Here is a 14,309-nt window from a genome sequence, read left to right as displayed (position 1 = left end):
GGTATGAGCTTTGCAATACATGGATTTTTTGTGCATGCACGGTGGTAATTAGTTAGTCATTTAGCTCGTCATTAGCTATGCGATGTTAGTGCTTAGAGGTTACGAAAAAATTCAGACGATAGATACAACATTTAAACTATTTTTTTGATAAGAGTAGGTTGAAGATGTTGTATCAATGTTAGCTGCGTCCATTTGTATTGACATGCGAGAAGCTCTTAATAGGGTAATTAAGAAAAAATTGCACTGTAATTGTTCATTGCATGTGGTATGTTTATTAATAAGTCTATGGTTAGGAAACCGTAGGTCTACTTTGTTATGTCGCGATAATCTAAATTTTATATGTTAAGATTAGGTGCTAATGTACTTAATGATGTATGTAATTAGGTAAAATAATTCATCTTGGTAGCAAACAAGGAGGAGATGACGTGATTGAATAAATTGTGTTACCATCTTCGTTGTCCCTTTTGAGGTGATACCACATACATGCAAGTGCTATTTTCATACTTTTGACGGATATTTATTGTGTTACTCTCTTCGTTGTCCCATGACGTGATTGAAAAAATTCGTGTGTAATATTGATGTTCATGTGATAATAGGTTGACTCCATTCATATATTACTGGTGACGGATATTTATTCGAACTATTTGGACGCTTAATTGCATTCGCAAGCACATCCACATTGGAGCTAAGGTATAAAATGACGCCGTAAATTTTTTAATATTTTTTATATTGATGTACTGTTGTGAAAAATGTGCATGCTGTTGCAAATATTATTATTTGTAAATAAAGAATTTTATCATATGATATGAAAAACATTATATAAAGCCGGAAGAAATTAAATATTTTACTCATATGATATTAAAATGTTATTATCGTAATATTATGTTTAATGGTTGTTTGTATAGCGAGTACTTACCCTCAGTTTTGCCATAACCTGTTGTAAGAAAATTATATAGAAAACCAATTTTTTTTACTAATGGTCGTATTGCCAAAAGCTAAGTTTTTGCATGTTACGAGAACCATTTTAGGATATTTTTGGGTAGTTAGAGAAAAGCAAACAGAGTTTTAGTTTGTTACATTCGTAGACGAGTTTGAGAAAAAAGAGATCTTTAAATACCCGTTAACCAAACAACCCCTTAAAGTCTAAGCAAATGATTCTAAAAACAAACCAAATATTTATAACGAAAATATGGTTATTATTTTAGTCGTATGATATGTAAATGTTGTCATTGTTACTAAATGTTCAGTTACTAATTATTTGAAATGTAAACATGTATGGTGGTTAGGTACTATGGAAAATTTAGTAGTGTACTATGTTTCTATGATCACTGCTCTACCAATTAGAGGTGAGCCGTTGGTCTCTCCACGAGTGTCTCCATCTTGGGCATTAGATATAGCAGCTCGTCTTGGGATGGAAATGTCAGAATCACAACGTTCTGGTAGCCCTCGGGGCATCCCACTCGTCTGGCTTCATGATAACTTTCGTATTTTATCTAGCTTCGTCAATGAGGATACAAGAAAAAGACATCTATTTGCGTATTTGTTGTGCCTCCTCGGGACTCTGTTTCCAAATTCACATGGGGACGTTGTTGTCCCTGGTCTCATCTACATTGCAGAGAATATGGTAGATGAACCTTTACCCGAGCACCTAAAATACAACTTCGGTTCTGCCATGCCATCTCATACATACAGAGGCTTGTGTGATGCCACGCAAAAAAGCTCTTTCGCACAAAAAGCTCCATTACTTTATGTCGCCTACGAGTTTTTACAGTTGTGGTCCTGGGAATACCTCCCTGTAGGACGACCTCATATAGTACAACCTATACACCCATACGACTTTAGCAAGGATGGCTGCGCAATTATGGCCACCAGATGGACAAAGGCACGGAAACGTTGGTCTCCAGATATTGCGAAAAATTGTTACCCTATGTACCACCAGCAGTTTGAGATACTTGATGAGGTAGAAGTCACATGGAACTCGTGGACTCAGGACCAGCTACAAATGGTCTTTGATGCTCGATCCTTCACACCAGGCATGTTGAGCGATAGTGCATTCTGGCTGACTCGCTGCAACTTATTGTTCCTGTAGTGTGTTGAGCCTTACAACCCAGAGCGTGTAATGAGACAGTTCGGTCTCTATCAAGAAATTCCACCACCTTTTCTAAGACGTATCAATGAGGAAATCCATAAGTAAGATGTGACCTCCCTAAATAGTTAGTGTCTATTTTAATTTACTAAACTCACACTTTGTTACATAATTTGCAGGCTAATCAATATGGGCAGGGGTTGGAGTTTATACGATTAGAGGGAGCAAAACAATGAATGGATACACAAGTGGGAAAATGAAGCGCTAGCAGATATAGTGCATCAACTTAGGTATATTTTATTTATATTATTTTATTACGATGATCATACGATGCGTGAAGATGCTTTGCTTTCATCACAACGGTTTATGTAATTATTTAATTTTGCAGACCGTATGATGGAAGTACAGATCAAGCGTACAAGCAGTGGTACTGCATGAACACACGTGCTAGCCTGGCCAGTCAGCCAGCTATTATACCAACACATCTCACACAGGAGGAGCAGGCGCGGAGACATATTGAGCTGCATGCAGCTTACTATCGTGACCAGATGGTAATCACTTGTAACTTTTTTAGGTTCATCATTTCAAAATCATTTGAACTAAATAAAATCCAAATATTGTTCAGCTTGAAAGTTGCAACGAAGTAGGGCAGATGGCTACGGACAGCATGCCGGCCCAGGGCCCAGCTCGCCCATCATTCCAGAAACGTTTTCAACAATACATGGCAACAAAGTTTAGATGCGGTAGAGGCGACGATGTTGTCACTGGAGCGTATAACGGCCGGTAGTGAGGTCAGCCAGACCAAGTGCGCCGCCGTCGTTCAGTCCGAGCGAGGCGCGTACGAGCCATGGGCAGTGGGGGGAGGGTCCGAGTACTAGAACGACATTTTCACGACATGACTCATCTCTGCCACTGCATCGCTCTTCTTCGGTGCAGCTTCGTCAGGGGCAGACATCTCAGGACCATGGCACGGGCTTGGATTCAATGCCCGAGCAGACTCTTTCCCCTAACCCATATGCGTACACAGGATATGATGCATACACCCAAGGTGAGGGATCACAGTCGTATCTCTCCACGCGAGGGATCCCCATGCCCAAGGAGACTCGTGTACCAGATTTAAACCAGCACCACGTACCATGGCCAGACAGTACAGGCGAGGGATCTGATCAGGTAGTCATGTTTACATTTTAATGCATTTACAATGTTATCATATATTATCCTCTAACAGTTTGTTTACAATGTTTCTATGTGCAGGACATACCTGATATTAATTGGGGCGAGGAGAACACCCAACGTGGCGTCAACACAGGCGTCCTGGGAGCATCACATGATCATGGAGACACGGTTAGTTACAGAGTTCTTCGGAGGAGACGTTATTGGCCCATCTTTTATCCCTGCGGAGTCACAACCATACACCTACAATTACGCTTCAGGTTCGCGACAAGGATTCGCGACTCCACCACCTACGCAGGACTCGCAGACACATGAAGCCGAATTGGAGTACGGCCGCGGTCTTCGTGTAACTTGGCCACCTAATCGTTTGTCGCCTTCCGGTCGTAAGGAAAGGCCAGGTGGTCGTCGGAAAGTAGGGTGATTCATCTATCCACGTGTGCGACCCATTGTATCTACATATGTCAGTATCATACTTTTCGATTTGAACATCTATGTATGCTAAAATAAAAATGCACCAGTCAGGAACATTTTTTCCCGCCTATATCTCCCGACATACTATCCCGCTCCACTCTTCGGTTTATGTTAGGCCGAAATGAATTTTTTTTAAAAAAATTGGCTAATGAATACTGTGCAATCATTGTCCATCTTAGACATTGAAAAAAAATATTTTCAGGCAACCCTTTCCCCTCAATATTTTCCCGCCAACACTTTCCTTGCATATGTTCTCGCCACCCGTTTCCCGCCAACCCCTTCCCGCCATATGTTCCCGCCAACCCTTTCCCGCCATACTGCAGTCGTTCTTTCCTGCCATTTTCTCCTCTCTACCTATAAAAACCCCTTCAGACGGAGGTGGATAAGCATTCGAGTGTAGTGTAGTCGAGATGTCCCATTATCCTTTCGATCGTAGTTTTCACCCTGAGATGAGCAGGACTCTTCTTAGGCTAGCTACCGATTTCAGGATGGACAATAGGATAGTTTCATGGGACGAACTCACCGGTAGTGACACCATAATGAATGAGTTGACTCACCAATTACGTAGGTCTGGGTGACCTGAAAGGACCTATGAGGAGGTGCGTAAAGAACTTCTTAGGTTGAATGGAAGGTGGAAGAAGGTAGTGGAGCCGAAGAGCGAAACTTTTAGAAGGACTGCAGAAAAGCATCCATTTTTATGAACTGAGGAGAGCGAGGACGAAGATGATATCTTCATGCCGCCGCTTCCGGGTTCTGCATCGTCAAAGGGCAAGAGTTCTGCATCGTCTAAGGGCAAGAGTTCTGCATCGTCTAAGGGCAAGAGTTCTACATCGTCTAAGGGCAACAGTATTGCATCCTCGAAGGGCAAGATTTCTGCATCGTCCAAGGGTATGAGTTCTGCATCCTCGAAGGGCAAGAGTTCTGCATCCATGGAGGATGACGATGATGCCTTCATGTAGTTTTTAAGCTGTATTCCAGTTCTACCCTTTAATTCAGATGTACTTGCACTATTAGTTTGTACTCTCTTATTGTAGGGCATTATGTTCTATCTTAATTTCATTCTATAGTTGTTGCACGATGTTTTTTCCATTACAACACGGTACAACTGAAAATAAGATACATCGTAGAATTGAAATAAAGCTAAAGCTACTTTTAACTACTGAAATAAAGCTACATTAAACTATAGAAATAAAGATACAAATGATTGCGAAATTTAAAATACTACCACAGGAATCTACTGAGTCCAGCGTGGATATTTTTCTTTTCCATCGCCAGCTTCTTCTGCTGCCTTGGCCTCACGAGCCCTTTCTTTCTTTCTCTGCCTCTCCGCCTCACGAGCCTCCTTTCGCTGTCGTTCCTGCTCCTCCATGCGACGAGCCTCTTCCCTATTTTTCTTTCCTAAATCCTGAAAAAAACGGTGTTGCTCCGCATAATATTCTTTTAACTCTCTCTCTCTTCCTCTGCTTTCTCCTCAGCTTCCGCCTTCTCGCGTCGCTCTTCCGCATAGAAACTATTCCACGCACGGCGACTTCTTTCACGAATCTCAGTCACTGCCCAAGCCGGCATCTCCGTGTCAATCCAACGATAGTATATGCACAGAGGCGGAGGAGACTACAACAAGAAACAAGAATGTTATTAAAGAATCTATCAAAACACCAATAATATCTATTTGTGATGGTTAAAGCATACCGGAGGCTTGTCGTACTCTGAAATAGCTAAGGGTGGATCTTCCTCATAATTGGCGCACATGAAAAACTTCATGCCCAACCAATCTAAAAAATCTGTAACCTCCTTCACCTTGCAAAGATCGCCACACCAACACCGCAGGACTGCCACCCCCGGAGGCAAACTTGCGTTCTTCATTTTCCTCGGCCTAATGCTTTGATCCGAGCAAGGCAAACTCATACCGACTGAAAAAATGTGTTATACACTTTGCGCAGTGGTAATTTCAAGGATGGCTGGACGAGAGCCTCGGTGTCTCCTTTTATAAGCTCAGACGATAAATAATGGCGAGAAAATTAAGCGGTAAATTTTAGGATCCCTGTAGTGTCGGCACAACAGCTTCCCGCATCGAGTGACTGATGCCGTCGCATCTGCTCAAGCAATAGCCGGAGCGATTCTCACAGTGTTGTCCCATCTGCCGAGGCAAAAGAAGCTAAAGCAGGACTGATTCCCGCGTGAAAGAACCTAAAGCAAGGCATCAGCGTGCATTTTCCCGCGCGTGGGAATCACCGCCGTCAGTGTTGCTGTTGCACACGGGAATCAGTGCCATTTGCAACAGGAAAGGTGTCGGGCGTGCGAAGGAAGAAAGATGCCGCCTCCTCCGGTGGCGGCCTGGCCCACGCCTCGGCCTGCGCGCAGCAGAGGCTGTCGGACGGGGAGCGACAACGGCAGCTCTCGCCACCTCACCTAGTGGCGGCCGGGCCCACCGCTCCTGGCCCATTCTGTTCCAGCTGTTGCACTGTGCAAGAACCCGTTGTGACCCGCGCGGCCGCCTCCTGCGGTGGCGGCAGGGCCCGCCGCCTCCTGGCGTGGCGGCAGGTGCCACGTGTCGCCTGCCGCGCCTGCCGCCACTAGTGAGGGGTCATTTTTGACGTTTTTATCTGCAGATAGTCCTTTTTGGCAATAGCGTTTGGCAGGGGGTCCTTTTGGACAAAAAATCGTCCGGGGACGGTGGAGAAGGGAGGGAAGCAAACGGTTTTTGTTTTCTGAGGTGAATTCAGAAGCAAACAAGTGCAAGCAAGCGGTTGGGGATAGGAGGACTTCTACTCCTGCGGTCCTGCTCTCTTTGGTAAACAAAAATATATAATACGTTGTAAGTCACTTAGTTTTCATTTTCAAGCAAGCCGCGCCGTCCTTAGTCCGAAGTAATTTCAGAATTGCTCACCCATATACTGTTGCGTTCCTGACATTTTTTTTTGGAGAGAGGATCTTGATAACTTATTTCTGCGCAATGCTCTCGCGAGCAGAGAAAAGGGAGAGACACCGAAATTAAGAAATGGGCCAATCAAAGAATCGCTTATTTCTAAAGTCTGTGGACTCTAAATCTTTCAATTCGAACAATGGCGGGATCAATGATTGAAGATCGTGTGACCCAGCACCGGCGAATTGGGGGATTCTGCCGCACCTCCCGTTGGTCGACAGCAAATCCACCTGCCATTCATCATGGAATCCGTCCTTGTGTGCATAGCGCTCGCTAATTGGGCACGGTTCGTCGCCACACACACAACAAGACGCCCAGCCCAGCCCAGCCCAGGCCAGTGAAAACTGAAAACGATCGCAAACTCTCTCTACAAAAAGAAGAGAAATATTTGCAGTGGTGATAAAACTGACGATAGGGACATGCAGTTTTGGAAGCAAGCAGAGCACACACAAACCAAACCTACGATGACATCAGTGGAGTCCGAGAGGGGGAGCCCGGCCCGGCCCTTCTTTAAGATCACCACCCGCCCCCATTGCCATCTCCCACACCTCTCTCTCTCTCTCTCCCTCGTCATCTTCGTCTTCTTCTCGCCCGGTGACACTCGAGAGGGAAGGAACAATTCACCAGCTAGCTTGCGCTTGCTTGATCTTCTCTGCTGCAAGCCGCTGATCGGTTCTTTCCGGGAGGGAAGCGTCGGGGTTTGGCTCTTCTGTCAGGCTGGCTCTTGACATGTTCAGATCCAAGGTCCAGGAGATGATCCTCAGGAGGAGGTCCAGGTCCATGAACGGCGCCGCATGCGCGCAGCACGCCGGCAACTCTTCCACGGCCCCGTGCGACGCCGGCGGCAAGGCTGCTGCTACTGTTGCTTTTGCTGCTCGCGCGCCGTTGTTCGCCGCGCCGAGGCTGCTTCACTCGTCGTCGCTCCCTGCCGGCGACCGCGCCGCGGTCATCACTGGGAGCCCCGCGCGGGACTCCGAGACGACGGCCGCCTACGCCATGAGCCCGACCTCCGTGCTGGACGCATCAGCGGCCTTCGGCTCGACCGTGGACGCCGGCGGGGGCAAGCGCCGGCCGTGGTGCGACGGGTGCGCGGGCCCGCACGGGCTCGCCGACGTGCTCGACTGCGCCCACGAGGCCCAGCGGAGGAAGAGCGTCCTCCGGAGCACCGTCAGAGCGCAGGCGCCGGCTCTTGTCAGGTCGTGCTCCCTGGACCGGCGCGTGGAGTTCGGCGTCAAGAACAAGAGCTCATGGCTGCCGCTGCGCGCCGCCCGCGCGGGGGCGGCCGAGGAGTCGGAGGACGGGCCGTCGTCCGAGGACTACACCTGCGTCATCTCCCGCGGGCCCAACCCGCGGACGGTGCACATCTTCGGCGACCGCGTCGTGGATTCATCCGCTTGCAGGTGATTACCACGGAGAAGAGCTACACGGGGAGAAACTGTGTTGGCGCTGCAGGGACGAAGCCTCGACGCCTCAAAGCAGGAGGAGGTGCTGGCCGCCCTCAAAGTGTCGACCTGTCGACGCACAAGATACCGGTGAAGATCAGGAACGATAAGAAGATCAGGAAGCAGCCTCTTGCTTGGCCTGCAAACAGTGCCACATCACAGGTCCTAGTCCCTGTGTTGTGCCATGAGAAGCAGAGAGCACAAGGAAGGAATGTGTCGACAAAGTTGTCGGAGTAGGTTCGGCTACCATTTTTGACCTATAGCACAGAAGCTGCTTAAGCTAGCCGCTTCAGTCGAAATGCCGCCATCTTTTTGTTAGTAATTTGTGAGCTGTGACTTGAAATGTTGACTTTGTCCTATACAAATTGTTGTTGATCTACGCCAAGCGGTGTGAGTTGGGTTGAATCTACACCAAAATTGTTGTGTCACAGGATGGCTTACCGTGTGACAATTACCATCAGACGAGTTCGTTTCTTGGAGAATTATTGCTGCGTCTTCCCTGATTGCTTCGGCGTGACGTGATCTCCGATATGACGGCGGCGAGGACAAGGTTCGTTTCCGTGCAATGATGGTCTCAAGTCTCAACGTGACGCGCCTGCCCGTTGGCGTTCCTCTGAAGAGCTGGAACGAGCGGCCTGCAGCACATGTCGTGTCTTCCTCTCAAACAGAGAAGAATATTTTCCAGCGATCGCCGGTTTGTCTTCATTTCGTACGTCAGAGTTGAGAAATTGTCATCCAGGGCCAGACAGAGGGTGCTAATCAGGGACCCGGCCGCGGAACTGATCCTTCTTACATAAGATAAGAACCCTATCTGAAAACTTAGAAACAAAGTTGTGTTTGACAATAATAGGGTCAACTGACCCATGTGTTTCGGTTAATACGATCATAAAATGGTTACATGATTGAAATATCTTGCAGAAAAATCAAGGAAGAATAAAGCGAATGACGACAGGAGTAAGACAGGTTAAACAGGTTCAAGACTTGAAGGATGAAGTGGCCACTTTCTCCTTGCTGGAGATGAAGATCTTTCTTTCAGCAGCCTAGTTAGCTTGCTTTTCCTGCTGTGTCGTAAAGACTTTTATGTGTCTGACATAAAAATGTTTGGTTCTATCTGGATGTTGCGGTCAGGGCACGTTTTGCCCGTTCTAGGTTAACACTCCGAGGCCTGTGTTGTGTGTGAGGCATGTCTATGTAGGTTGCTGGGAGGAGGGGGGGATGACTCCCTCTCTCGTGGCAGCTCCTGCCTCTTGGTTATGTCCTTTTAGCTTTGTAATCAAGAAGACATTGTGTTTTTTATAATGAAAATCGAAGAGGGGCTCTCTTCATAAAAAAGAAGAAGATAAAAAAACCCCACTTGGCGGTGACTAATTACAGAGAGGTTTTTTTTCGGGAAAGATTAGTTACGAGGAGATGCAAAGGTGAACATGGTCGATGAGGTGGTTAAGGGCATCTCCAACGTCAGATGCTTAAACGGACGCCAGGATATATTTTCTATTGATTTCCCGGCCGATTAGCAGTCGGCAACTACTACAAATCATCCGACTTATTTCCTAGCGAAAACAGTCGGGTCGCCAGCCGTGCGATCCATTCTTTCCAACCCTTGATACATCAACGCATTCCGAGTCGCTGACCCTTCTCTCACGCGTCGCGTTCAACCAGCCCCCGTGCTTCGATCTCACAGCACCGCATGTCGCCGCAGCACCGGAGAGCTGCCATGACCAGAGCTCCATAGCAACACCAAAACGCTACGTCTAGCGGCTGGCGAGCGCTCCGGCGGAGCTGCAATGGAGCCGACGGCGAGCGCTCCAATGCAACACCAAAAGCTTCCCTTGAGAGCCGCCAGCGACGTTGCATCGAGCCACTGCGGCGCTGCACTGAGCCATCGGCGAAGCTCCAATGCAGCCCCGGCGGAGCTCCAACGACCCCGGCGGCGCTCCATTGCAGCCCCGGCCGCGCTTCATTGCAGCGCCGGCGATGACAGCGGATGCTGCGATGCAGCACGCGGCGGCCATGGCGGAAGTTGCGATGCAGCGCACGACGACGACGGCGCAGGCTGCTTCGCCGGAGCTGCAGTGGAGCAGCGGTGCAGCGACGCGAGGCGACGGCGGTTTGCAGCAGCGGCGAAGAGCATGGCGTGTAGGAGCAGGCATAGCAGAAACGCGAGTGGTGGCGGGCCGGCACTGGTGCCGATGGCGCTGCCATGGCTGTGTTGTGCCGCAGGAAGAAGAAAAACGAGGAGAAGAAACGAGCAGCTCAACGCGTGCAGGAAAGAGATAAGAGAATGAAAGGATAAGCAGCTCGTTGGGCCCACCAGACACGTGGCGAGCGTTAAAGGCGACTTACGGAGCGCGTTGATTAGTCGGTTTATTTTAAACAATTTCCTTGGCAGTTAGCCCATCAAATCCTAGCTCCAGGTGTGGCATCGATGCAAAGGTTTGCATCGGGCGCTAGGCCTCTTTTCTTCGCTCCGCCAGGCGTACGTGGTTGTAATTAGCGCTTGAAGTTAGCGCTTAGCATTGAGAGGGTGAGGCGCTTAGGTATTTTTTTATTTTGTGATATTTATTTTTTTCCTTCCTAAGCGCCTCTTCAAGCGTCCAGCATTGAACATGCTCTAAGAGTTTTCTCGCGGAACCTACTATTGAACAGTGCTATCCTGGTAGATCCAGTTGATCCTAGTGACTCTCTCTCTCTCTGCCGGTTTTGTAAGTAACAGTTCTTGCAATCATGAACCCTAAGGACATCTCCAACGGCGACCCGCAAATTTTGTGTCGCATCCGTCCATAGACACGTATTGCGGGAGGCCGACATCCAACGTCGCACACATACGTCCTGCCTCCCTAAATTTTTTTGATAGAGCCCGCACGTTTCAGTACCCGCATACATAGAGTTCAGACATTTAAATAGCCGCATACAGTAGTAGTTCAAATTTAAACAAGTTTAAATATTACATTCCAACATTGTTGTTCCCTTTAACCGTCCACCGATGCTCAATCAGATATTTGTTTAGCTGCTCGTGAGTTGGTCGATGTCGAAGTTGTTGATGAAATTTTAATACACTCTTCAAATGTGGGCGGATTCTGGTCTGGAAGTTCGATAAGATCACCCATGTTCTCAAATTTTAGAGTTGCGGCGGCATCCTCATCCTCATCATCGATGATCATATTGTGAATGATCATACAACATGTCATCACCTCCCACAAAGTCTCCGGATCCCATTGTTTAGCAGGTCCATAGACACACTACAAAACAGGCCTGCAGAACTCCAAATGCCCTCTCGACATCCTTTCTAGCTGCTTATTGTCTTTTGGCAAAGTGAGACTTTTTCTGGCCAACTGGATTAGAGATGGTGCTGACAAAGGTAGACCACGAAGAATAGGTACCGTCCATTGACATTATAGTGGCAAGGAGGAGCTTTTTCTTTTGTCGGCCTCGCAAACAACGGTGATCGTTGCGGCACATTGATGTTGTTGTGAGACACAAGGATTCCAAAGAAAGCATGCCAAATCTAAAGATCATGTGATGCAACTGCTTCAAAATGATGAGGAGCTTCTTAACATGACCCCGATATTGCCCTTATAAAGCCTCCAGGCAGTTTTGTGACGCCCCCGATTCAATCGTACACTAATCATACACGCAAACGTGTACGATCAAGATCATGGACTCACGGGAAGATATCACAACACAACTCTACAAATAAAATAAGTCATACAAGCATCATATTACAAGCCAGGGGCCTCGAGGGCTCGAATACAAGAACTCGATCATAGATGAGTCAGTGGAAGCAACAATATCTGAGTACAGACCTAAGTTAAACAAGATGTCATAAGATGGCTAGCACAAACTGGGATACAGATCGAAAGAGGCGCAGGCCTCCTGCCTGGGATCCTCCTAAACTACTCTTGGTCGCCGTCAGCGTGCTGTACGTAGTAGTAGGCACCTCTCGAGTAGTAGTAGTCATCGTCGATGGTGGCGTCTGGTTCCTGGACTCCAACGTCTGGTCGCAGCAATCGGGTAGAAGGGAAAGGGGAAAAGAGGGAGAAAGCAACCGTGAGTACTCATCCAAAGTACTCGCAAGCAAGGAGCTACACTACATATGTATGCATTGGTATCAACTGGAATAAGGCTATCATATGTGGACTGAACTGCAGAATGCCGGAATAAGAGGGGGATAGCTAGTCCTTTCGAACACTACGCTTCTGGTAACCTCCGTCTTGCAGCAGGAGAAGAGAGTAGATGGTAAGTTCACCAAGTAACATCGCATAGCATAATCCTAACCGATGATCCTCTCCTCGTCGCCCTGTGAGAGAGCGATCACCGGTTGTATCTGGCACTTAGAAGGGTGTGTTTTATTAAGTATCCGGTTCTAGTTGTCATAAGGTCAAGGTACAACTCCAAGTCGTCCTGTTACCGAAGATCACGGCAATTCGAATAGTTTAACTTCCCTGCAGGGGTGCACCACATAACCCAACATGCTTGATCCCATTTGGCCGGACACACTTTCCTGGGTCATGCCCGGCCTCGGAAGATCAACACGTCGCAGCCCCACCTAGACCAACAGAGAGGTCAGCACGCCGGTCTAAACCTAAGCGCCCAGGGGTCTGGGCCCATCGCCCTTAGCACACCTATACGTTGCGTGGGCGGCCGGAAGCAGATCTAGCCTAGCAGGCGTTCCAGTCCAATCCGGCGCGCGCCGCTCAGTTGCTGACGTCACGAAGGCTTCGGCTGATACCACGACGTCGAGTGCCCATAACTGTCCCCGCATAGATGGTTAGTGCGTATAGGCCAGTAGCCAGACTCATATCAAATACCAAGATCTCGTTAAATGTGTTATTTTGAAATAACCGCGAACGCCGACCAGGGCCAGGCCCACCTCTCTCCTAGGTGGTCTCAACCTGCCCTGTCGCTCCGCCACAAAGTAACCGTCGGGGGCCTTCGGGAACTCAGGCCCACCTCTACCGGGATGGAGCCACCTGCCCCTTCAGCCCCCAACATCGGAATCACTCATGGGGACTCCTACGAGCCGACCCGACTTTAATCACCACAAGTATCATATATTATCTATAAGTATATAGCCGTGATCAACTCCCGAGTGATCACGGCCCGATAGTATAGCATGGCAGACAGACAAGAATGTAGGGCCATTGATGATAAACTAGCATCCTATATTAAGCATTAGGATTGCAGGTAAGGTATCAATAGTTGTAGCAACAATGATAGGCTATGCATCAGAATAGGATTAACGGAAAGCAGTAACATGCTACACTACTCTAATGCAAGCAGTAAAGAGAAGAGTAGGCGATATCTAGTGATCAAAGGGGGGGGGCTTGCCTGGAAGCTCTGTTGTACAGGGAGAAGGGTCGTCGGTGACGTAGTCGTACTCGGTGGCATCAGCGCCGGTCTCGGGGTCTACCGGAGAAGAAGAGGGGGAAGAAAAAGTAAATACGGAGCAAACAAAGCATCAGAAACATAACGAGGCAATACGCGGTGCTAGGTATGCCCTAACGCGGTAGTAAGTGATACCGGCGAAGGGGGGAAACATCCGGGAAAGTATTCCCGGTGTTTCGCGTTTTCGGACAGATGAACCGGAGGGGGAAAGTTGTGTGTTTGCTATGCTAGGGATGTGTGGCGGACGAATGGGCTGCGTAACCGGATTCGTCTCGTCGTTCTGAGCAACTTTCATGTACAAAGTTTTTCCATCCGAGCTACGGTTTATTTTCTATGATTTATCAAAGTTTTAATGATTTTCTAGAATTTCTGAAATTGTTTAATTCGAATAATAAGCAGAATAAAGTTTTGCCACCTAGTGCTGAAATTGCCAGAGTGTATGACAGTGGGCCAGGGGGTCCAGCCAGCATGCACACTCAGCAGTTGACCAGTCAACATTGACGGGTCAAAAGGGTCAGCGGGGCCTACATGTCATTGATAGAATGACTTGTCTTTTATTTTAACACGGTATTTAAGTGAGGGGCCACTGTCATAGGGTAGTTAGACTAATTATCCTAAATAATTAATTAACTAAAATAATTAATTATTTCACTAATATTTCTTTTATTTACTTTTTTAGGGGCCGGCCCCACTTGGCAAGAGGGGGGGGGGTCACAGCCGGCCTCCGGTGGCTGGGCAGCACGCACGGCCTCGCAGAGGAGGACCGGCGGCCATGGCTAGAAGCAGGCGGGGCCGGGCTCAGGCGGTAGCCGGCGGAGCCGGCGCAGGC

The 14,309-nt window shown here is 48.1% G+C and overlaps 1 protein-coding gene and 1 long non-coding RNA gene across 2 annotated transcripts in view; both read left to right on the top strand.

Annotated features, from left to right (window-relative positions):
- The first annotated feature begins 7,078 nt into the window (after positions 1-7,078).
- Positions 7,079-8,523, top strand: LOC119303117. Its single transcript, XM_037580205.1, has one exon. It carries the CDS (start codon positions 7,383-7,385, stop codon positions 8,055-8,057), a length of 675 nt encoding a protein of 224 aa, XP_037436102.1. The 5' UTR covers positions 7,079-7,382; the 3' UTR covers positions 8,058-8,523.
- Positions 8,524-12,044: 3,521 nt separating this feature from the next.
- The window catches only part of LOC119297987, a 10,085-nt gene continuing 7,820 nt past the window's right edge, over positions 12,045-14,309 (top strand). The window contains exon 1 of the long non-coding RNA XR_005145782.1: positions 12,045-12,092. This is a non-coding gene — a long non-coding RNA (uncharacterized LOC119297987). The remainder of the gene's footprint in view (positions 12,093-14,309) is intronic.

The sequence above is a fragment of the Triticum dicoccoides genome, chromosome 5A, assembly GCF_002162155.2.
Source record: "Triticum dicoccoides isolate Atlit2015 ecotype Zavitan chromosome 5A, WEW_v2.0, whole genome shotgun sequence".
NCBI lineage: Eukaryota > Viridiplantae > Streptophyta > Magnoliopsida > Poales > Poaceae > Triticum > Triticum dicoccoides.
This window is presented reverse-complemented; position numbering and strand designations above follow the sequence as displayed.

Bases quoted from the DNA above. Each gene is read 5' to 3' on its own strand.
- LOC119303117 (XM_037580205.1), top strand. From the start codon at position 7,383: ATGTTCAGATCCAAGGTCCAGGAGATGATCCTCAGGAGGAGGTCCAGG.